Source organism: Euprymna scolopes, chromosome 28 (genome assembly GCF_053919585.1).
Source record: "Euprymna scolopes isolate OS-2025 chromosome 28, ASM5391958v1, whole genome shotgun sequence".
NCBI classification, from domain to species: Eukaryota; Metazoa; Mollusca; class Cephalopoda; order Sepiida; family Sepiolidae; genus Euprymna; species Euprymna scolopes.
Window position 1 is genome coordinate 2243289 of NC_136509.1, and position 27338 is coordinate 2270626.

At 34.0% G+C, this 27338-nt stretch overlaps 1 protein-coding gene across 1 annotated transcript in view; it reads right to left on the bottom strand.

Moving 5' to 3' along the window:
- The window catches only part of LOC145249431 (uncharacterized), a 911941-nt gene that overhangs the window by 195387 nt on the left and 689216 nt on the right, over window positions 1-27338 (bottom strand). Inside the window, exons 87-90 of the mRNA XM_080110989.1 lie at window positions 26810-27167; window positions 17409-17705; window positions 7887-12821; window positions 4127-5392 (exon numbers count right to left, since the gene is read on the bottom strand). Of these exons, the coding sequence (XP_079967115.1) occupies window positions 4127-5392; window positions 7887-12821; window positions 17409-17705; window positions 26810-27167 (6856 nt within the window). The remainder of the gene's footprint in view (window positions 1-4126; window positions 5393-7886; window positions 12822-17408; window positions 17706-26809; window positions 27168-27338) is intronic.

The window sequence follows — 27338 nt, forward strand, 5'->3', positions numbered from 1 at the left end:
CTACGGAGTCAGTGACTTTTTTCCTTTCTTTTCCAAGATGGCGATCAGCATTCCTGACGAAGGTCGGAAACCACACCGACCGAAATGTTGCACAAATAACACTCAAGATGGCAACAATAGTCCGATTAAAACAAATAATACAAACCATCAGCCCTCATCTTAAAAATTCAGAACTAAAATCAAACTTTTACTTTTACAAAAGATTCATCATTTATCAAGGCCGGAATGACACTCGAGGATAATGATTAAATAGGTGTCAAGAGGTGATCGATGACGCAACATCATGATGATCGATACTAGTGGAAATTGTGTAGAATCTAATTATTTTAAAAGAATAAGAACCTATTTACATTGAACTTGAAAGCGACTATATTATAGTTAGCTGGGAAGCTGTCCCACGGTATTGTGTTCCATAGGCGAATAGTGCTAGGAAAGAAATTTTATAGATGGAATTTTCGTTTTGTTTAAACATAGATTGAAAGTTGTTATAGCTAAACGACTGTTTGGTGTAAATATTTTACAAGGAAGACCATAGATTAAAGCTCAGTCGAGCACCTGCCGTGAAAGTAACTACAAAGGAGAAACTGGCAACGTATCATCTGTAATGTTCCCCAGATGTGGCAAAAGTACTTTAGCTTAGGTTTTATTTGGCTCATATACAAGTAGAGGATTGGATCTGGAGTAAGAAAAAACCTCTGGAGTAGTAGAATGATTTTTTCAGCGAAATTGGCAACAGAATTGACGTAAAGAGAGATATAGTCTACTAGCGGTATCATGTAGAAATTCCACGGTGTTTTCTTCATCAATCATTATAATTTACCTTGAAATGCCTATAAAGGTCGTTGATGGGAAAAGTCCAAAGAACATGATATCAAAGAAGATAATTTTAATGCTGAAGTACAAGATGTCATGTGACAAAGTGGTTTGTTACTTTAACTTTAAATTTGCTATTGTAAATAACATTGCCTTTGAGGTGATAGATTATTTAAATGGAAAATGCTATGAACCGTTCGTGGAATGGACATTCAAAATAAGCTCGAAACCTCATGGGGTCTATACGAATCCCGTTCTTTTGAGTGAGATAAATACAAAATGTAGGAACTTTTATTTGACAAACTATACATGTGTATTTTTCAGGTCTTTTGTGATGAAATCCTATTTTAGTATGAATCGTAAATTTTTTCTCATATGTATGTAAGAAATGGAAAATCAGTTAAAATGCCTTCCTGTAAAAAAAAAAAAAATACATTTCTTAATTAAACAAGTAAACACGAGCAAATACATGTTTAAAACAAACGTGCGTGGGTTTATGGATTAATATGGAAAAAGATTAATATTATTTTTATATGGATTAATATGTAAGAAGAATAATGTTATTTGTATATGGATTTATATGGAACAAGAATAAGGTTATTGGTGTATGGATTAATATGGAACAAGAATACTTTTACTTGCATATAAACTAATATGGAATGAGAATAATGCTATTGGTATATGGATTAATATGGACCTAGAATAATTTAATTTGTATATGGATTAATATAGAACAAGAAAATTTTATTTGTATATGGATTAATATGGAACAAGAACATTGTTATTTTATATGGATTAATATGAAACAAGAATAATTCTATTTGTATATGGATTTATATGGAACAAGAATAATTTTATTTGCATATTGATAAATATGGAAAAGAATAATTTCATTTGTATATGAATTAATATAGAAAAGAACATTGTTATTTTAATGTGGATTGATATGGAACAAAAACAATTATTTCCATATTGCACTTGAGTAATAAAAATAATGTTATTGTTCTATGGATTTATATAGAACCAGAATAATTTTATTTTTATATGGATTAATACGTAACAAGAATAATGTTTTTGTATATTGATTAATATATAACGATAATAATGTTATTTGTATATGGATTTATATGAAACAAATAAAATTTAATACATTTATGGATTAATACAGAATAAGAATAATGTTATTTGTATATTCATTATTATGGAACAAGAATAATTTTATTGGTATATGGATTAATATGGAACAATAATAATTTTATTGGGATATGAATTAATATAACAAGAATAATTTTATTTTCGTACGAATATATATTGAACAAGAATAATATTATTCGTGTATGAATTAATAATGAAAAAATATAATGTTAGTTGTCTATGGATTAATATGGAACGAGAATAATGTTATTTATACATGGATAATATGGAACAGGAATAATTTTATTTGTATATAAATTAATACTGAACAAGAATAATGTTATTTGTATATAGATTCATATAGATCAAAATTATCTTATTTGTATATGGATTAATATGGAACAAGAATAATGTTATTTATATATGGGTTTATATTGAACAAGAATACTGTTATTTTTATACGGATTTATATTGAACAATCACAATTTTATTTTTATATGGATTAATATGTAACGGGAAAATTATTTATATATAGATTTAAATAGAACAAGCATAATTTTATTTGTCTATAGATTAATATAGAACAAGAATAATTTTATTTGTGTATGGATTAATATGAAACAAGAATAATTTTATTTTTTATATGGATTAATATGGAACAAGAATAATTTTATTTGTATATGGATTAATATGGACCAGGAATAATTTTATTTGCATATGGATTAATATGGAACAAGAATAATGTTATTTGTATATGGATTAATATGGAACAAGAATAATGTTATTTGTATATGGATTAATATGGAATAAGAATAATGTTATTTGTATATGGATTAATATGGAACAAGAATAATTTTATTTTTATATGGATTAATATAAAACAGGAATAATTGTATTGTACATTGATTAATATAGAACCAGAATAATGTTAATTCCATATGGATTAATATGAAATAAGAATAATTTTATTTGTATATGCGATTAATATGGAACAAGCATAATTTTAATTTTATATGGATTAATATGAAACAAGAATAATTTTATTTTTATATGGATTAATATGAAAAAAAGAATCATTTTATTTGTATATGGATTAATACGGACCAAGATTAATTTTATTTGTATATGGATTAATATGGACCAGAAATAATTTTATTTTTATATGGATTAATATGGAACTAGAATAATGTAATTTTTATATGGATTAATATGGTACAAGAATAATTTTATTTGTATATGGATTAATATAGAACATGCATAATTTTATTTATATATGGATTAATATTGAACAAGAATAATGTTATTTGTATATGGATTAATATAGATCAAGAATAATTTTATTTCTATAATAATTTATATAGCACAAGCATAATCTTATTGTTATATGGATGAATGCAAATCAAGAAAAATTTGTATATGTTATTTGTATATGTATTAAATAGAATAAAAATAATTTTATCGGTATATGAATTAATGTAGATAAAGAATAATGTTATTTGTAGATGGATTAATATCGAACAAGAATAATGTTATTTATATATGGATTAATATCGAACAAGAATAATGTCATTTGTATATGGATCAATATGGAACAAGAATAATGTTATATGTACATTGGTTAATATAGAACAAGAATAATGTTATTTGTATATGGCATAATATGGAACAAGAATAAGGTTCATTGTATATGAGTTAATATTTAACAAGAATAATGTTATTATTATTTGGATTAATATAGAACAAGAATGATTTTATTTGTATATGGATTAATATGGAACAAGAATAATTTTAATTTCATATGGATCAATATGGAACAAGAATTTCATCTGTTAATAGTGGACAACGATTATAGAATTGCATGAAAACAAACTGAAATCAAATAAAGGCATAGAAGCAATAGAGGTTCTAAAGGCCCCGGATGTATCTTTTTGGTTGTAATTTCATTGAAATTATCTCAAGTTATTAGTATATGAGAATATCCACAAATCTCGGATTTTTTATTTTGTCGTAGAGAATTTAAACCAAGTATTACATTGAACTAGCATTCACATTCCACTGAAAATATTAAACAAAATTAAAATAAAATATTTATATTGACGCCAGTTATTCATGTGTTCAACTGTTGGTGGATAGATAAAGTGTGCGATTTTAAAATTATTGTTAAAAAAAAAGTACTTACCGGAAGAAGCATGACTGCCACCAGATGCCACATCACCGATCATTTTGCCAGCTCCCTGTCCTCTACCACCAGTATAACCTCCACCGCTACCACTAAACAAACCATCTTTCTCGACAACAAACTCGGTAGCATTCACATGTGTAGACAGCGTTGTACTCTTTAATAATCCGCCTGTGTTGACTCTCAGCATTCCGGCGACGATGCGAACCCGATTTAGGGATTCTATCAATTCCAACAAAATTTTCCCTCCGTTACTAATTAAGATTTCAGGTATATCAAGAAGCCCCGGGGAGCCAGATGTCACTGTCTTTTCCGTGTACCAAAAATCGATAGAAGCTGTTGGGTACGTGTGCGCTTTCCGCCTTGTTTCCAACAAACCACCATTAATTACCTCGAGCTTCTGGACACCAATCATTCTGCCCTCAAGTATAATCTTTGTGAGAACGATTAGATTATCTGGTAAAACAACCTCGCCACCCTCGTCAACATGGAATCCCGTGGGACTGTCTAAGTAGGTGTGAGTCGTCGGTACAAACTCGATAATCACTTGTTGGTGATTTTGAACCCTTATGAACCCTTTTCTATTACCGGTCAATTCATGAATTAGTACTGTTAAATTTTTAGCATTCTTCGGGTGATAAAAGTGGACGTAACTATGTCCCTCGACTTGAACTTCGTCAAACTCGTAATATACACTATTGTTCTCCATTACTAAAGCGAAATTGTCTGTCTGTAAGTCACCGTTTTCTACAAGCAACTTGCTGTGCTCAGGTTTAATGAGTGTGGCATTTAATCGCGGATTATACTTCAATTCACGATATTGGGGTCCTCGGTTTGACTCATACTTGTACACGGTGCCAGGCCCTCCGCTTGAAAGCTTTTGGTCAGTATTGTGTCCTCCCTCACCGCCATGGCACGAGTAGTGACCACCGAAAGTGTTCTTAAAACCCACATGGACAGCAATTCTCCCACCACTTCCACCATTTGACCTAACGTAACCGTTTCCACCACTGGCGTCTAGTCGCCCGTGACCGGAAATATTGAACGCCGTCACAAGAATTGAACCTCCGCTGCCACCTCCAGAAGAGCTACCGGTTGCATTTCCTCCGCGACTCGTGACAACACCGTCCAAGAATACAGTTCGTCCGACCTCCATTCGTAATCTGCCTCCGCCGTGCCCTCCTCCACTGCCACCTCCACCGCTGCCTTTTTCGGCTGGACTGAAGACGGAACCATAAGCGGAATTGGATTGAATTTGGCTTGCGACTAAAAGCAAGAAAAGAAAAAAAAAAGAAAAGAACAAAATTATTAATTTTAAACATTAAAAAATCATCAACATTAGTAATATATGAGATGCATTCCAAATACATCGAAAGCAGGAAAATGTTTATAGTTTAGAGTTGAAAAGGCGAGTCTGTCAAAGCGGACAGTCAGCAGTTTATTAGTCGATCTCTTCGTAGCTTGCCAACATAGAAGTGGCCATACATTTAAAGTCGACGTATTATTTATCATTCAAATTATCGTTGAATAGACACACACACACACACACACACACACACACACACACACACACACACACACACACACACACACACACACACACACGCACATATGTGTGTGCGTGTATTACATTTTCATTTTTTGCCTGAGGATTAGCCATTTTGGAATATCTTTAAAGAGATACAGTTAAAGCTTGTCCGAATGGTTATGAAAAAATTGCAACACCAAAGAGATACATCGCATACTAAAACACCTGTTGTGACATATGGCCGCCTTGATTACTGTGAAATTATATATATATATATCTATATATATATATATCTATATATATATATATAAAATGTTAAAAGTCCACGTATGCTTCTAAGATAGTGATTTAAAGGTTATGAGGGGCTTTTAAGCATGAAAAATGATGTTACTTTTTGTACTTAATATTTTTATTGTTATTTTTTATATTTCAAGCGGACCTCCGCTCTTGATCACAAAAATATCGAAATGAAAAGGAAAACGAAAACCGTTGAAAGAACTGGAGATTTGTAGCGTACAAATCTCCAGTTCTTTCATGGACAGCGTTCATAACTAGCAATCATGTTCGAAAAAGTTACGTGAATTATTTTAGCCGTTTGTGGAAGAAGATTGTGTTTTAAAATATTTTTTAATGTGGTAACGTAAACGCGTTTAATTCAAAAGGCAAAAAATGAGACGCAATTGATTTCAATATGTATAATGGAATAGAAATGAAATTGGTAAACGGTAAAAATAATGTAATTATTAGTTATGAATAATAATAATAATAATAATAATAATAATAATAATAATAATAATAATAATAAAACTACCGAAAAGGGCAGAGTTAGAGACAATATCGGCTTTTTTAATGGTGAGTAAATTCCGACTCTCCCTTAATAAAGATGGGGCAAACATAGATAAATAAATAAATAAATAAATGAATAATAATAATAATAATAATAATAATAATAATAATAATAATAATAATAATGATAATAATAATGATAATAATAATGATAATAAAATCAATAAAATTAATATTAGTTAATAATTAAATAAGAGTACAAATAGTCTCAGTTCTGAAGGAAAATTGTCTCAGTCCCGAAGGAATTCTCATATACAGACCGAGGATAATATCAGAGCAGATACTTAAATGTATGTGCCTTTGGCTCGAAAGTCACTCTGTGTGTATTGATAATAATGACAATATTTATAAAATATTATTATTATTATTATTATTATTATTATTATTATTATTGTTGTTATTATTATTATTATTATTATTATTAATACTACTACTACTACTACTACTACTACTACTACTACTACTACTACTACTACTACTACTACTACTACTACTAATAATAATAGTATTTATATTGAAACCATAGACCAATAGTAGCTTTTACATAAAAAAACATGTACATAAGGGTACATATATATATATATATATATATATATATATATATATATATATATATATATATATATATATACATTTACATATATATGAATGCACAATTAACACCCATATTATTATTATTATTATTATTATTATCATTATTATTTTTATTTTTATTCACTATTTTGTTTATTTTATCATTATTAGAACCTATTAGCGAGATTGGCAGCAGTTGAGAATGAGAGTTTAACTGTGTTCTTATTAATTATTTTACTTAATCTATTTTCTGGGGGGGGTTCTTATCAATTATTTTGAAACAAACTTTTAGGGGTTATTTTATATATTTCTACTGTGATAATTAGGATTCAGCACATATATAATTATTATAACACGAGAATTACATAATTATGTAATTTCCGTGTTATATATATATATATATATATATATATATATATATATACTCTTAACTAGTATATATAAATTATATATATATACGCTTAACTAGTATATATAAATTATATATATATGTGTGTGTATGTATATATATATGAATAACACATATATGACAAGAGACAAACGTATATGTATATATATATATATATATACACATATATTTGTCTATACATATATATATATGTATTTATATCTATATGTATATATATATATATATCTATATATATATACATATGCGTTTGTCTCTTGTCATATATGAGTTATTCGTAATAGAGGTTTTATAGAAAAATCTGAATTTTTTTGTTTATTTCAATTACTTTGCGCAAGATCTTAGGCATATTTCGATTGATTCTATTTGATAAAAACGCATAGTTACACAATTTAAAGAACACTTACCGCCAGCTTGACCACCGTGACTTCCACCAAAAATTCCTTTTCCAGCCCCTGGACCTTGCTCGTTTGGCCACCCTCTTCCATCGAGGTCAATCAGTGCATTAGTCTCCAGATCCAAATCGCCAGCCAAGATGAAACCATTATTCATGAGGATTTTCCCTTTGTACTTAATTTCCATGAAACCGACTGTGATGGTTAAGTCTTGGAAAATCTCTCGAAATTCAAGAATTCCATCGCTTCGCACATTGATGGTTGGTAAAGAGAAATTACCTTTGCCTGAGAATTCGGTGTATTGACCATTTTCGATTTGAGCCGTCTGGGATGTGATAAATGTTGTTAAGACGCACCCGTCCTCGATGTAAATATGATGGACTCCTGATAGAAGACCAGATAAACTGGTGTTTATTCCCTGCATGTATATTTCGGTTGGAAAAACTACTTCAGCACCATCATCGATAACATAGCCACATGGCGCTTCGGTTATATTCCGCTCAGATTCTATATATTCAATGTAGGCAGTTTGGTTTCGTCTTAGGTGGAACTGTCCTGTACGGTCTCCTGATAAACGGTGAACAATAACCGAGACGTTACCCAAGTTCAATGGGTGGTATATCAAAACCCGTGAGAATCCTGATATTTCCATTTCATCAAATTCGTAATGCATAGTCATATTTTCCATGATTAGCGTTGCCCCCGGCACGGCATTCCCGTCGTTTTCTGCGTGAACGTATCTATAATCTACCTTAAAGTAGGTCTCGTTCGTCCCTTTCAGATATTTCAAAATACGATACTCAAGTGGTCGCAGATTGTTTTCTAGGAAGCTAGTTCCAGCTGCTGCTCCCCGCGAGAACTTAAACTTCCCAGAGCCAAGCCCACCATGGTTTATAAACTTTCCGCCGTAGCTGTACCTCCATCGACAGTGAATAGAAATACGACCCCCGGCACCCCCACCTCCGCGCCCGGTCCCGTGACCACCCTTAACGGAAATAACTCCATGACCAGTAAGGTTAGTAGTTTTTATCCATACACTACCGCCACTTCCGCCGCCAGCGTTATTGCCGTATGCATTCATACCTTGGATATTGAGTTCCCCATTCAATTCCATATAGTGGCTTGTGCTCCAAAAGAGTGCTCCACCTCCGCGACCACCAATTCCAGTAGTACTATTACCTCCTCCACTTCCTTTTAATCTGGCCATGTAAACCGAACCGTACGGGTTTGGAGCGTTGTCCATATTTTCTACTCCGCCCATTCCACCATGACTTGCTCCGTAACCAATATGGTTGAGCGTAACGCCAGCCCCAGGTCCTTTTCCGGCCTCATAACCTCCGCCATCCAGATGGAAAATTCCGCGGCTTTCAATCCACGAATACGTTGAATAAATTTCTGCGTGATCCATCAGCAACGTTCCTTCGTATTTCACGTGAATCTCACTGCATTCGATGGATACAAGTTTGAAAATTCGAAGAAAATCTAGAAACCCTCCTCGTCTTACAGTAATAGTGTTAAATCGGAAATTTCCGGGTTGGGTTACTTGTGTGTAAGTTCCATTTTCCAAGAGAGCGGTATTAGCTGTAGACCAAAAGACTATCCAAGCTTTGGATTCTATATATAAATCTTGGATGCCGGTGACAGTTCCAGAAATGCTACTATTTGTGCCATGAATGTATACTTCTTCAGGAAGAATTATTTCACTGTTTTCATCAATTATAAAGCTACAAGGCGCTTCTGTGCGATTCAGAACTGCTTCAACCACCTCTACGTAGACTTTCTGTTTTCGCCTTAAATGCAGTTGCCCAGTTTTATCGCCAATGAACTTATGCACAACTAACTCGACTTTTGTGGCGTTGTTTGGGTGATATATCAATAGCCTTGATGAGCCAGTGAGTTCCAGCTCATTAAATTCGTAATTCACTTGTGTGGGATCCATTAGTAAAGTTGCCGCGGGACTGTAAATGAGTTTATTGTCCGAATGTAAGTATGTATGATCTACAGCCAAGATGGTAGTGTTTAAGTTTTTATCATATTTTTTCAGTCTGTATTCTAATTCTCGGTAATTCTCTTCCACGTAGGTCGTACCGGCTGCCCCGGCATGCATTCGTCTCTCTGATACGCCACCATAACCGCCATAGTTATCAAAACGTCCACCGTACCGATATCTCCATCTACAATGAATGGCCACTCTTCCACCCGCACCTCCACCTCCTAAAGCCACACCCTGACCACCGGCGACTGAAATGACTCCGTGTCCGCTCATATTGGTAGAAGTTATAAATATACTACCTCCAGTTCCGCCACCGGCGTTTTTACCTTGACCATCACTGCCTGATGACGACAAGAGACCGTTCAGCTCAAGTAATTCACCACTATTCCAGATTAAAACACCACCTCCGGATCCACCACTAGCTACAGAACTGTTACCTCCACCGCTACCAAACAGAAGCGGCATAAAATAAGAACCATACGATTTACCGCCGTAGTTTGGCCCCGGTCCACCGCCATAACCACCGTAACCAGCTCCGGTGCCAACCCCATTCTTCAGTTTTGTTCCTGATCCCGGTCCTTGATGAGCAGAGTATCCAGCACCGTCAAGATGAAACACTCCTTTGCTTTCAACATGAGCGTAGGTTGTAAATATTTCAGCCAGGTTCATGAATAGAGTACCCTGATATTTGACAATTAATTCAGCTGCAGTGATACGCAGGGGATGTGTAATCTGTTTAAACTTTGCCGTGCCATAACGAGCAACGGTAAACGTAGCAAATGAGAAATTTCCGTGCGGAGTGATGAGAGTGTAGTTCCCGTTTTCGATCAGTGCAGTTTGGGCGGTCGAATGAAACAGCACGTCGGCGTAAGCTCTTATCACAAAATGTTGCGCGTTAGTCAAGCGTCCGGCGAGGTGAGTACGGGTACCCAACAGGTTTAATGTCTCTGGAAAAACTACCTCTGAGGCCGGGTCTATGATAAAACTGCAAGGAGCAAACGTTTCGTTGCTTACCGATTCCTGAACCTCAACAAAAAGTGTTTGGTCTTTTTTCAAATGGAAAGATCCGGTTCTGTCACCGAGGAATTTGTGGATGGAAACTGTGACATTATTCTGATTGTCAGGATAAGCTATTTTCATATTTGAATGGCCCGACATTACAGCTTCATCAAAGTCATATTCATTTTGTGGTCCCTCTTTAATAACAGTATAAATCCAGGGAATCGCGTGGTTAACATAAAGATGAGCGTCGACATGATCGTTGTTTACCTCCAGTCTCCTGTGGGTAGCGATTCTGAAAGTTTTATTCAAGGATTTATCGTATTTTATATCAGCATACGTCGGGCCGCGATTCGTTTCCTCCACATATACTGTACCTGCCGCTCCGGATGGTATTCCATGCGTTCCGGAACCACCAGTCACCTTCAGGCTTCCTGAAAATTTATTAGCAAAACCAATCAAAACGGATATTCGTCCACCTCCGCCACCACCTGCTTGACCCGCGTCTGAAGCGTCCCCGCCTCTGCAGTTAATAGTACCAACGCCGGTAAAATTAAGCGTTTCTAAAATAATGCCGCCACCGCTGCCGCCACCAGCATTGGTACCCGATCCACGTTCTCCGGGTAGATGTATAACTCCATCCAACCAGAAATCTTGTCCATTTATCCAGTGAAGGTAACCACCACCCCTGCCACCCGTACCGATGCCGTTACCGCCAGAACTACCCGATTTTTGTGGTCGATACACGGAGTCATAAGCTTTTCCACCTGTGCGTGGTTTCGGCGCACCTCCCTGACCACCGTGAGCTCCTCCATATCCGATATTTCCGACTGTCTGTCCGCGGCCATAACCACTTTGATTTGTGTAGCTGACATCAAGAACTCCTCCTTTTTCAATACTTGTCTCATCCGTAAAGAAGGTAGCTGAATTTACCAACACCTTCCCATTGTATTTTATTATGAACTTATTAATTTTGAGAGATAATTTGTTTTTCGTTTCATTAAACTCCGCTACTGACCGCCTTTGGATTGTTACGATGCTGATGCTAACATTTCCCGGTTTTGTCTTTTGGTTGTACACTTTGTTTTCTAGAAGAGCTGTCTGTGCTGTAGACTCAAAACTAACACGGGCACCTTCAGCTAGCGTCAGATTTTGAATTCCTGTAATGAGTCCTGCTACTCTGGTACGTGTTCCCAAAAGAATCACAGTCGAAGGGAATATGACTTCAGTTCCTGCTTCAATTTGATAACTGACCGGAGCGACGGAATATCCTGGTTCAGAAGAAACATACTCAACAAAGATCCGCTGTTGATTGCGCACATGCATCATCCCGGTCCGATCACCTCGGAATCTGTGAACAACAAGAGTTTTGCTGGTTCCTTCGATCCAGAGAAGCACATAGTTCAACGCAACTATCTCATCAAATTCATAACGATTTGTTGAACCAGAGATCACAGTTGGTAAGTTATAGTTTCTGTTGTCGTTATCCAGATAAAGACGTGTTGAATAAGGTAAAAAGGCAGATGATCCGATCTGCCTGTGGGGGCCTTCTAAATAACCCAAATGGTAAACTGTTCCCGCAGCACCATTTGCAGATTTTCCACCAGCGCCCAAACCACCGTAAGCTTCATAAATACCGCTGTACTCCCAAGTTTTTGACACATCGATTGCTATACGACCACCCGAACCACCAAACCCAGATTCCTTAGCGTTACCTCCTCCGACGGAGAAGTAGCCGTGTCCTGAAAAATTTCCTGTTTGAGTGAAGATACTGCCACCACTGCCTCCACCACTGTTCGAACCAATGGTATTTCCCCCTCGGCTCGAAATGACACCATCACAGTGAAGACTTTTACTGATATTCAAGATAATGCAACCTCCTCCGTAACCACCGGAAGCTCCGCCTCCTCCACTGCCGGGAAGAAGGGGCTTTTTATAATCACCGTATGGCAGACCTGAAAAAAATAGTAAAAAGTGTCACATTAAAATAAAATTACGGATTATTTTTTTTATCAACTACTGACATATCTTTTTACCCTAAAATACATCTTATTGTTATTCTAATTAAAAGCACGTAACTCTCCATTTATTCGGAATGAATCACTTTCTATTTTAAGATGCCTCTTTAACGGTAAGCCACTTTCTCCACACGACCATTTGAAAATGATTACAATTCCGACAATATATTTTTGAAAAGAATTACATCGAATTACATTTTACAAGGGAAATTGGCAAACCAGAATTAAATATAGTTTTGTAAGAATATCGTTTTATGAATTAATAGATCTTCTGCCTTTTATCTGCTATAAATATATTTTGCAATTTATGATGTAGATATAGAGATAATGGAACCCATATGTTAGGATGATAAAACTAGCGATCAAAGGGAGCTAATTCTTTCTGTTTCGGAAAAAAAATCGTCTCCCCCTTCTTTAAGTTTGTTATGCGAGTTCTTGTGTGGAAACACGAGAACGGGAGGAGAGACGCTGACGAGTGCTGTCATAGCTATGACTTTTAATCCGGATTAACTAACATGGATATATACACTACTTCTGTCTGTCATAGTTGTGATACACGCATTCAAGTATTATCGGACAAGACACTGATAGAGACTAAGGGCAATTGTTAACAGTTGTTGTATTTACTATGCCTCCCCACGGGACAGAGTTAGACACCAGGGTCGTTTTTTAACGTGGAGAAAAGGTACAAAAATAAAAACTGTCTCAGTCGTGAAGGATTTCCATCCACCGAAAGAGAACAAGAAATAGAAGATCAGCATCTGAAGAAATAGTAGAAAAATTAACAGTTGTTAACAGTTGTTGTAACTGGACGTGTATTTGTTACAAATGTTTTGCGGGAGGAGGGGTATAAAAGAATATAATCAATGATCCAAGTGCCTATGATATTGTTACGCCATCCTTTAATTAACTAGCGATCACAAAATACAATTGTGACTTTTCTTCTGATTTTAAGATTTTGTAATCATGTCCATGTTTTTATTTTCTTTTAAAGTTAATGAGTTTCTATTCTTCCGATGAGTAAGAGCGGAATGAATTAAAAACTTCGCATAATAATTACAAGACTGATTCTGCCCTACGAAACAGGTGCTGTCAAAAACTGAACATTTAACACGCAGAAATAAATAAATGGTAAGATGGGCAACATCTTGAAATCTTTAATGTAGACTTTTTGTTATATATATATATATATATATATATATATATATATATATATATATATATATATATATAAATTGACTCGATCCGGGAGAATTTACTAAGCAAACTGTTGCGTTTCAGCGAACTTTAATTGATGCATTTTTATTCTCATAAAATTCATATGCTAAGTAATTTATCACAAAATAGATCTTTTATTATTATTATTATGATTATTATTATTATTATGATTATTATTATTGTTATTATTATTATTATTATTGTTTTATTATTATTATTATTGTTTATTATTATTATTATTGTTATTATTGTTTTTGCCATTAATATTATTGTTATTATTATTGTTATTATTGTTATTATTTTTAGTATTTGTTTTGTTATTATTATTATTATTATTATTATTATTATTGTTATTAGTATTATTACTGTTATTATTATTATTGTTTTTTATTAACATTATTGTTTTTATTATTGTTATTATTACTGTTTTTGTTATTATTATCCTTATTATTGTTATTTTTATTATTGTTTTTGTTAATATTGTTGTTATTATTATTGATATTATTATTATTGTTATTATTATTATCATTATTATTATTATTGTTTTTATTATTATTATTGGTTTTATTATTATTGTTATTATTATTGCGTTTATTGTTATTATTATTGCTGTTACTATTATTATTGTTTTTGTTATGATTATTATTATTATTATTATTATTGTTATAATTATTGTTATTGTTATTATTGTTATTATTATTGTTTTTATTATCATCATTATTATTGTTATTATTATTATTTTTATTATTATTGTTTTTGTTATTATTATTGCTATTATTATTATTGTTTTTGTTACTATTGTTATTATTATTGTTGTTACTATTATTGTTCTTATTATTGTTATTATTGTCATTGTTATTATTATTATTGTTATTTTTATTGTTATTGTAGTTATTAATATTGTTATTATTATAATACTTATTATTATTAATATTATTATTGTTATTATTGTTATTATTATTATTGTTATTATTGTTATTATTGTTATTATTATTGTTGTTATTATTATTATTGTTATTATTATTATTGTTATTATAGTTATCATTATTATTGTTATTATTGTTATAATAATTATTATTATTATTAATGTTATTATTATTGTTATTATTATTAATATTGTTAATATCCTTGTTGATACTATTATTGTTATTATTATTATTGTTATTATTAATGTTGTTGTTATTATTAAATTGACTTATATGTATTATTAATGTTTCATTTTCTTTATATATTAGGATATATAGTAACCGTATTGTATCTACATTTATTTATTAAGGAATTGGTATTTTTCGCTGGAGAGCCATGTATTTTACAGCTGTTCTTTTTTAACTCTTTGAAACAACTACATGGTTAGCAGCTGATGATCCCCGTGTTCTATTTAACAATCTTAGTTATAGATATTTTTGTCTTTTTTATCCTTATGTAGTAAAATTCTCTTTTGTAATTGTAGATTTTTTTAGAAGTCTGTGAAAGTGCTAACTCTGCGAGAGATAATTTTTTTTCCGCCAATTTAAACTGCATTCATTATTTTTATTTTTACATTTTTTTACACAAAGCTTTCCTAGCCTATATATATATATATATATATATATATATATATATATATATATATATATATATATATATATATATATATTTATATATATATATCATTAAATCATTTCTCTCTGATAGGCTTATAATATTAGTGGTCGATGGACAAAAATCAGAAACCTGCAGTATTAACACTTGAGTCCCTCAGGGGTCAATCCTGGGCCCAACTCTTTTCCTGATCTACATCAATGATCTCCCTAAACACATACTTAAATCATTCGTTGACATTTATGCTGACGACACAACCATTTACGGCAACACATCAAAGGCTGTAAATGACAAAGTTCTCTCTGATTCTCTCTCCTCTGATCTCGTGCGCGTGGTTCAGTGGGGAAAGACGTGGCTGGTTACCTTTAATGCATCTAGAATCATCGTTACACCATCAACGCTTTGATCCCTATCTGGCATCCATTTAAATGGATAGCTCTCGTCTAGGAGAAGCCCCATGTTTTGACAAGCTTCTGGGCTTGACCTTTACTCCTGATCTGAAATGGAACACGTACATCAAGTCTGTTGCCAAGGTCGCTGGAAAAATGGTGGGATTCTTCTACTGTTCAAGAAGATATCTCACTACTGATGCAATTCTCTATCTATATAAAAGTCATGTACGCCCAAGGATGGAGTACTGCTGCCATATCTGGACAGGAGCTGCTAAAAACAGCCTATCCTGCCTTGACAGAGTACAAAATAGACTTCGTGGCTTAGTGGGGGATGCCCTTTTCTTTTCCCTGCAACCTCTCTCCCACAGAAGAGACGTTGCAAGCCTATCTTTGTTTTATCGTTATTTCCATGGCAGGTGCTCGTCTGAACTCCAATCTCTAGTCCCCCCTCGCCAATCTTTTACGAAAAACACCCGTCTAGCTGAAACTACTGTCAAAAATTTTCCCCATTCTTTATCTGTGCCCAAATCAAAACGTAGATTCCATGAATACAGCTTCTTTCTTAGAACTGCACGCCTATGAAACTTTATTCCGTCTGCCTGTTTCCGACCTGACTACAACCTGTATGTCTTCAAGTCCAATGTAAACGAATTCCTGATGAACCGCCCCCTTAAGTAGACACTTTTATTAAATCCCCACACTAACGTACTGTACATGCAATAAATCTTATTCCTGAGTGGCTTCCGGGCCTTGACAAGTGGTGATCATCTTGTAATATATATATATATATATATATATATATATATATATATATATATATATATAACGAAAATGTCTTTGACACCGTGTTAAATGACATGTACTTTCATTTCATTACAAAAAGTTAGATGGTATGAATTGGTCTATGCCTACAATTAACCATTCGGTCAGATCTGATACTATAGAGGACACTTCCTTTTTAAACATGGATGATAAACAAGAAAGCAAACAGAACGTTATACGATTACGCCAGATTTACTTCCACATATGAAACAGGCTTGGCAAATATTCTTCATTTTAATAACACAGTAAACGATGACGTATTTTAAATAATCAGACATAATATTAATTATTTACACATGAATATAAAATTTCCGTCGCAATCTTATGATTTTAAAACATATTTTGTGCTATCTCTAGATCAACAGTAAGTGCAAACACGGACGAAGCATAAGTTTTCAATCACATTTCCCAGGGTGTGTAATCTAGCTGTATGATATAGATTAATCATCAGACCAAATATTACTCAACTAAAAGAAAACAATTATTAAAAAACTTTTATGCATAATCTTACCAGCCGAATTTGTATCCAATGATCCACCCCCATAGCCGCCGTGAGAAGCACCAGTACCATAGGCATCACTGTTCACAGTTCCTGCTCCTTGTCCTTTCCCAGGTCCATGGCCACGTCCGTCGGTACTAAGACGAGCATCTCCTTCGATCCATAACACCCCTGTTTGCAAAACGATATAACTTGCTTGGATTTGGGATTTGTAAAACATGACCAACTCTGATGTTAAAAATTCCAAATTATTCACGTGTTCGACTTGGGATGCTGATTGAAGATGGAGCTTGCTTAAGCCAATTATTCCTGGAAATTGAAAATAGAAAAAATTTAGTATAATAATGGGAAGATTCTGATACAATTACCGATACTGTTTTAAATACTTGATTTCCAATTTTGTAAAAACTTTTTTAAATTCTCGGATTAACCACAAAAAAAAAAAAAAACGTGTAATATGAGCATATATTTTCGCAAACACAGAACTACATTTGTGAAAAATTATCTAGACATTTACTTTTTACTTTTAGTTTTAAATCGGTAAAAAAATTTATCATTTGATCATTAGTACCAACAATGGAAAATTACGTTAAACAAAACAAAACAACAAAAAATTGTATGACTGTCTGTTTTTTTCTTTTGCATTGGAAAGAGGCACAGATTTTTCCGATTCCGATTCCTCCAAAAGGTCTGTTTTCTTTTTCGATTCCCTCTTCCGATTCAGATTAATCGCCAGGAAAAAAAATTATATCTGTTATTAATGATTTTTCTGCTGGGGGAATTGGCAACATTTCATTAGAGCAATAAAGAAAAAGTCAGAAAATACAATAAAACAACATTAAAACGCGCAAATAGATTTTTTACCACAACCCCATGTAATATGTGCACATATTCTCGCAAACACAAAATACACTCGAGGATGGTTATCTATATGAATGTTACGCACATTTTAACATGTAAACATCTGGGGCCCAACATGTTGTAGCAGTGTACGTCGCAAGGAACATAGGCAAGGGATAACTCGACTCCTTTTTTGTAAACGGCATTTATTTTCGGGTACTTTCCTGAATAAAATGTGATTGAGCTTTCTCTCACTGATCTCTATGTTCTCAAACGTCATCGTCTTCTTTAACTTGCTGGCTTTACTTTTTTATCGTCTTTCTTTTGCCTACCGAGACGCCATTTCGTACATGGCTCTATATTTGCATAGAGCTTCCATACGCGCGTCCGTGTTTTTTTACCCATAGATTTAAGTTTTACTGATAATTTTAATCGATTTTAAACTATCATTTTATCATTAGAAAATTAGCATTGAAAAATTAGGTTTTGAACAAACAAACAAACAAACAAACAAACAAACAAACAAACAAACGGAGCCATTAAAATATTCGGTTTTTGTCATCGGAAAATAGATACAATTTTTTCCGATTCCGATTGCCCAAAAAGTTCCTGTTTTTCCGATTCCCGATTCCGAATTAATCGTCCCAACACTAGTTTCTTAAACATATATAAAAGAAAAATAAATAACTACTCTGATTAATGAGTTTTCTGCGGGGAGAAATTGAAAAAGTTCAAGATAAAAGAAAAAATTAATAAAATAAAAAAGAAAAACCCCAAAAAACGAACAAATAGATTTCCATCAACGGACAAGTGGATTAATGAAGATAGGATTTAAGGCATGAAACTGACGATACGCACTTTTGTTAAAATAAATAAAAAATACCAATTCTTCAAATAGAATTACAACGCTGTTTATTTTTTTTTAAATTTCGTATCAAAGAAAGTAAACGATATACAGGGTGAACAGAAAGTCCTTGGACCAATTCAAAAGTGGTTTATTAATAGAAAATCACAAAATATAAAGTAAACATGAATGAAAATTATAAGTTAGGAAATCAAGAATAAATTCAAATTATTTATTTTCAATGTGATGTCCCTTCCTTTCGATTAGACGTTCAATTCACTGTCTGAAGTTACCAACCGAGGCACGCAACGTTTCCTGAGGTATTTTAGCCCATTCGCTCAGAAGAGATGTCTTCAAAGCATCAACACTTGGATGAGCAACAGAACAGACCTTTGCCTCCAACAAAGACCACACCGAAAAATCCATGGGATTCAAATCAGGCGATGCAGGAGGCCACATCTCCTTACTCCAGAATCTTGGAAAATGACGTTGGCACCAGTCCTGAGTTTTTCTAGAGGTGTGGGATGGTACTCCATCTTGTTGGAAGGTGAAAGGCTGATCTTTGAAGTGTTTCTTCATCTCTTCAAATGCTGGAACCAAAATATCGTTAATGTAGCGATCTGTGTTGATCTTAACCCCCTGCTCCACGAAAATCAGGTGGACTTCCAAGATTTGGAGACTGCAGCCCACACCATGAGGGAAGACGGCTTTTGTCGGCGGAATACTATTCTCACGGAGTCATCAATGTCTGCTGAAGATTTTGCGTAAACTCTGTCGTTCTGATTGTTAACAGTTGCTTCAATTGTGAAGAGTTTTTCATCAGAAAAAATGATCTCTCGCTCTGCCGTGCCAGCCTTTAGTTCTCCAAGAAGAAGCTTTGCTCTTTCAAGTCTCTTGTGTTTTTGGGCAGGTGTGAGGTACTGTCTCTTTCTCATCTTGTAGGAGAACAACTGGAGATCGTTTTTTAAGATGGTTCTCATCGAGGTCACGCTCACATTCATGTCTTTAGCCATTTGTCTTGCAGATCTCTTCGGGTTCCTCCTTACCCTCTCTCGGACAGCTTTAATCACCTTCTTTGTTCAAGCAGTGCGAGGTCTTCCACTCCTAGGACGGTCTTCAGATGTACCAAGTTCATGAAATCTGTTCACAACATGGTACACGGTGGATTTAGCCACTTTCAAGAGCTTAATAATCTCTGAGTTTGTCCTTCCCGCGCCATGAAGCTGAATTATGGCCTCTCGTTTGCTCATTTTTCTGAAAGTTTAAACAAAATTATTTTAATAATTTTTTTGGAATATATTAGATCAATAGTTAGACTAAATACTTACTTTATTCGAAAAGAGAAAAAGTGATTTTAACAATATTTAATTTTAAAACTAAAAATGGTCCAAGGACTTTCTGTTCACCCTGTATTGCTTAGCAATACCATGCCGGATAAAAGGCTATACCATTTAAAATGGGTTATTTGGCTACAACCCAACCGGTTTCATCGCAGCAATGTTTACAAGTGTTTAAATAAAATGTACGTTGGCGAACTCGTATCACGTACCATATCGATGTACATACAGCAAGCGGCAAAATCTCATTCCTTCACTCTAGCAGTCCCTAGATGCCGGAAAACCTTCTACTGTAAGAGTTTCTTTCATTTAATGTGTTACGGAATCTAATACCCATAAAATGCTGATATGTCGTATTATATATGTATTATAGAAAAATCAAACGAAACCAATACCGGAAACGCACGAAACATAAAAACGTATTAGATGTGATTGATTACTCGAAAGCTGAAACTGTATTAATTGACGGGGCCAGCTTTTTATTGATCCGTCAGCCATGACCGAGTAGAAGTATTCAGTAATTCTTAACTGTAATTTTTACTATTGCTCGTACTAAGGATTGAACCTTCAACCGCCAGAAGACTGTCGTTGTACAATTGATTGTTCCTATTTGCTTGCCTCCTCACGAGGGCAGAGTTAGACACAAGGTTGGTTTTTAATGTGTTAAAAATCCAGCTCCCCAATAAGGAGCATTCTGGATAGTAACAAAAATAAAAAAATTTCGGTCATGAAGGATTTCTACTCTACTGACCAAGGACAGAAAAATGTAGTATCAGAACAGCTACTACATTTTGTTCCTAGCCAAAAGGACAGGAATATTTTGTATAATTGATTGTAAATAAGCATTTTAAGTCCGTTATGCTTTGGCTCCAGTTAATAATCGTCAACTCTAACATTTCCGAAACTTAAAATGCAAATCCGTCTGCTATTATTACGGATGATCCAAATATAATGTTTATATTTTGGCTTCGCATTATTTAAGCACTACGCGCTTATTAATGAAAAAAAAAACATTCGAAATTAAGTTTAAGAATTATTTCGATGAGGATTGATACTTCGTAATTTTTCGATTCTTCGAACTGTTCGCATCTCATCAAATAATATGAAGATTTTCGAATTTTCTATATTATCCTGATTTTTTACGACATCCATAATCAAATATCTACGTAGAAATGGAAGAAATGAATAGACACTCGTCAAAAATAATCTATACATGTTTAAAGTATCTGCTTCGTTCATTGACGGCTATCACTCGGAGCCGTACAACGCATGGTATAGTTTGAAATATTGATATTTCATCTTAATTGCTAATCGTTGTGTTACAAATATGACTATAAGATTTTAACGAGTTATATTATAGCTTAATCGTAAGGTTGATGAATTGAATCAGTGTCAAATCGTTGCAAACGTTGTAATTCCACTTTCCATTTTTCATACAGTGATTACCCGGTTCTTCAACGAAATAAAAAAAGTAAAGTATGTAATTATGTAAGGCCATCAAGACATTCTGGCAACAGTCTTTATTATATATCATAAAATGTGTGTCTAGAGAAATACAAGTAAACAATAACATAAATAGCGAATACAATTCTAAACTTATTGTCAGAAACAAAAATGTATTGATTAATAATATCAACAAAACAATAAAATATAAGATTTTTGAAGTCTAAATTTTTATGGAAATCGCTTGCTACTTGATATAAGAAGCTAATATATATATATATATATATATATATATATATATATATATATATATATATATATATATATATATATATATATACTAGCGGGGGTGCCCGGCGTTGCTCGGGTGTTTGGAGGTGTATGCTGTGCAAAAAAGCAAAAAAAACAAAAAAAATGGTTAATTTTTTAAAACTTTAACCCCTATTATGACCCCTTAAAATTTATTGTTTCGGGCTCAAATCACTTTATTAAGTAAGATCCAGGTTCAAGGAACCTATATCTAAAATTTCAAGTGTCTAGACCCAAAATTGTCGGAGGAGTTTGGTAGAGTTATTAAAGGTCAAATCGTTGAAATTTGACCTCTTAACAACCAAATTTCTGGCTGACACCCGTCACATCGATTTTCCCAAATCTCAGTACCTGGTATTTCAAATTTCGAGTCTATAGACTAAAAATTGACAGAGTTATTGCGTAGGGAAATGTACACAGACGGACAGACACACAGACACACAGACAGACACGTTCACTTATATATATATATATATATATATATATATATATATATATATATATATATATATACAAAAGTGAAATTGTCTGTGTGTGTATATATATGTATTAGCAATGATTCCGTAAGGGTAGCTGCGCGTGTAATTGTTAGGCAAAGGTTGCGCAATCTCCAACCACACGTCTCCTGAATCGACACTGCTTGAGTTCAGTGGCAAGGAAAGGCGCAAGACTGGCTGAAAACAATGTCGAGATAAGTGGAGAGCTCATGCCGCACCTGGAATTTTCTAAATGGTCATATATTTTAATACTGACCAGGCTCAACGTTGCTCAACTTTGGTGATCTGACAAAAACTAATGTGTCAACGTTATTATGCTTATATATATATATATATATATATATATATATATATATATATATATATATATATATATATGTGTGCGTGTGTGCGTGTGGTGCTTTAATAATGCGAAGCTAAAATATAAACATATTGTATTTGGATCATCCGTAATAATAGCAGACTGATTTACATTTTATGTTTCGGAAATGTTACGAGGGGCGTGCAATAAGTAATACCCCTGAACCATTTCCAGTTGTCTTATCTAGGTGAAATTTTGCATGTGCAATGATTTCTATGTCTACGGGTTATGTGGCAAATTACAGCTCTGAGCTAATTGTGGTTTCCGTTTTACGGAGTCAGATGTGAAATGGAGCCTGTTGAATGGAGCCTGTTGAATGTCGAGCAGTTATCCGGTTTTTGTATTTGAAAGGACGCACACAGGAGACTTTAGATGAAATGAAAGAAACTTATGGTGATAATGCCTCATCATATGACCTTGTAAAACGCTGGCATCGTGAATTCAAACATAGCCGGAAGTCTGTGAAAACAGCTCCCAGACCTGGTCGACCCCCTTCTGCCATTGATGAGGCATCTGTCCGTCAAGTTGAGGCTGCCATTTTGGAAGATCGGCGCATTACTATTCGCCAAATAGCACAAGATGTCAAGATTAATACAGGGTCCGTGGAAACTATCATTCATGACCATTTGCATATGATAAGATGTCTGCCAGATAGATTCCCAAGTTGCTCACACCATTCCAGAAGTGAGAACGCGTCGAGTGCTCGAGGAGTAATTTGGAGATATGCCAAGAAGATGAGTCAAAGTTTTTCAAAAGACTGATTGCACAGAATGAAACCTTGGTCGATCACTATGATCCAGAGACTAAAGCCCAGTCAATACAGTTGAAGTACTTGGACTCACCACCTCCAAAGAAGGCAAGGGTGCAGCCCTCCGCTGGCAAGGTCATGCTCACAGTCTTTTGGACCAGGACGGAGTAGTGATGATAGATTTCCTGGCAAAGGGTACCACAATTACAGGAGCCTATTATGCTTCACTTTTGAGGAAATTAAGGGAAGCTATCAAAATCAAGAGGCGGTGCAAGATCAGCAAAGGTACCCTCCTCCTGCAGGACAACGCTCCGGTCCACAACTCACATGTCGCCAGATCAGAAGCACGGGCGTGTGGTTATGAAATCCTTCCCCATTCTCCCTACATTCCTGACCTTGCACCCTCTGACTTTCACCTCTTCCCAGCTATGAAGTTGTTTTTGAAAGGAAAGCGTTTCCCAGATGATGCAGCCTTGATTTCTGAAGTCACGTCGTGGTTGGAGGACCAATCTGGGGTGTTCTACAAAAACGGTCTCCAGAGCTGCATCAAACGATGGGAGAAATGCGTAACTCTGGATGGTTCCTATGTTGAGAAAGACTAATAACTATGCTAAGTTTCGTTGCTCTACTGCTATGGGAAGTGGATCAGGGGCATTACTTATTGCGCACCCCTCGTAGAGTTGACGATTGTTAATTTGCGCCAACGCGTAACGGATATAAAATGCTTATTTACAATCAATTATACAAAACAATTATACTGGCACCCTTGGCTAGGAACAGAGTAGTATCTGTTCTGACATTAATTACACTTCACCTTTTCTGTCCTAGGTCAGTAGAGGAGAAATCCTTCATAGCCGAAACAATTTTTATTTTTGTTACTATCCGGAGTGCTCCTTATTGGGGAGCTGGAGTTTCAACACATTAAAAACCGACCTTGTGTCTAACTCTATCCTCGTGAGGAGGCAAGCAAATAGAAACAATCAATTATACAACGACAGTCTTCTTGCGGTTGAAGGTTCAATCCTTAGTACGGCCAATAGTAAAAATTACAACGTGATTATGCTTATATATATATATATACACACACACACACACACACACACACACACACACACACACATATATATATATACATACACACGCACACACACACACACATATATAGTCTTGGAAGTTTTTTTAACTTTTAAAACCATACCTATTTATTTTTTTATATTTTTTATCATTCTTTGGAAAACTATTTAGTCAGTAAGCCATTTAATCACCTGTAATCGCAGCATCAACTTACTTTTTTGAATTCACAATAGTCTTAATGTTATTTAAGGGATTGTCAGTTGTTTACCAGAAAATACACACACACACACACACACACACGCAACACGCAACACGCACGCACACACGCACACACATATATATATATATCGGTTGATTTAAATACAGAAATATACGAAACTAAGGTTTTTATTTAAAGACATATATATATGCATGAATATATATATATATATATATATATATATATATATATACGAACGTTTCAGAGATTTTTTTATTAAATTATTAAAAATGAATCAATATACTAAATAAATTAAATGATAATTTAAATTATTAAATAAATATAAAAACACAAAAATTAAATGACAATTATCTAATAATTAAAATAAGAAATACGAAACTAAGTTGCCTACAAGATTCTAAATAAATTGATAACCTGATAGCAGAGGAGGTAAGTTCTCTGTTTGTATTAGTAAAATAAAAATGTGCACATTTTAATATTTATTAGCCTGGCTGCCCGGCGTTTCCCTAGTGCTTGGAGGTGTGTGTTGGTCAAAAAAACAACAACAACAAAAAAAAACGTAGTAGTTGGCAGGCAGGCAGGCTCGAACCCGTAACGCAAGGGAGGAAAAGAACACGAAAAAAATGTGACGTCTGTGCTGTTGCGTCCATCGCCAAACCGGATGTAGTTAAGGTTTAAATTAAGGCTAGTCAATCGAAAAGAGTGGATGACCTTTGAAAATATCGGCGAAAAAAGCAACCCCTCCTTGTAGAAAAGTGCCCAGTTGAAGTGAAGAAATTAATGTTTTTGGCCAATATTTCGATATTTTTCATCCTAAGCGTCAAGCTTTAAAACGATACTGACTCGTGAAAATATGTCTCCTCTATCGAAAGTTTTAAGCATACATACATACATACATACATACATACATACATACATACATACATACGGAAGTGGCGAAGGTTTAAATTAAGACTAGTATATCAAAAAGAGGGGAAGACTTTCGAAAATATCGGAAAAAAGCGGCCCCTCCCTGTAGAAAAGTGCTCGGTTGAAGACGGAGGAATTAACGTTTTTTGCCAATTCTTCGATGTTTGTCGTCCGAAGGGTCGAGCTTCAAAACGATACCGATCTCGTGAAAATCCGTCGCCTCGTCGAAAGTTTTAGGCAGACATACAAACATACATACATTTAATCCGATAGGTGAGATGACATACAAACATACACACATTTAATCCGATAGGTGAGATGACATACAAACATACACACATTTAATCCGATAGGTGAGATGACATACAAACATACACACATTTAATCCGATAGGTGAGATGACATACAAACATACATACATTTAATCCGATAGGTGAGATTTATATCATAGATTGCAGTTGTTGTTAGTGTCTGATGATTAGCCGATTTGTAATACCCTTTATATATATATATATATATATATATATATATATATATATATATATATATATATATATTTAATTGTACAGAAGTTCAGAAAAACATTGGTACGTCGATACACACAAGCATACACCCCACCATAAAACAATAACAAAAAACACTTATTTGAATTTTTCGGACTACGGTTCTCATCTCAGTGTTATAGTTGTTCGAATAATCTAAATTATGCGAATAATCAATGATAACCTCCACGTTTCAGAACCAAGAAAACATATTCAAAACTATTGCCCATTTAAGCAAGTAAGATTTAAAAAAATAAAACCATAAAAAATACAAAGAAGTAAACCTTACCGGGTTTGAATTTCAAATGGTTACCATTAACTATTCTTCCATTTGTTGCCGTTTTCTCCAAGAGTACTCTTCTGTTTTGAGCCACTGTTAAATTGTAGACACCCACTAAATGTCCAGCGTAGTGCAAAGCAAGTTTTTGTTTACCGACCAATCGGAAATCGGTTGACACCCACATAGTTCCGCCATGATCAAGTTTAAAATTCACAGGCGGAGAAGATCGTGTTTGTCTGAACTCGTTGTATTCAACGTAAAATGTCTGATTATTTTGAGTGTGAATGAAGCTGGTTTCATCACCGAAAATCAAATCGATGTTGATATTTTGGATATGATCGGTTCCATCGGAAATTTCAAACTGGGCCTGCAAAAATAATATTTAACATTTGTCGATGACAAAGTTTCATAATAAAAAATACAAGGATTGAATATGCTTAATATAATAAAGTTTAGTATTTTATATTTTAAAGTACATTAGAAAAAACTAACGTTCTATTATCTGTTACACATGTGTAAGCGGTTCAACTATTTTCCC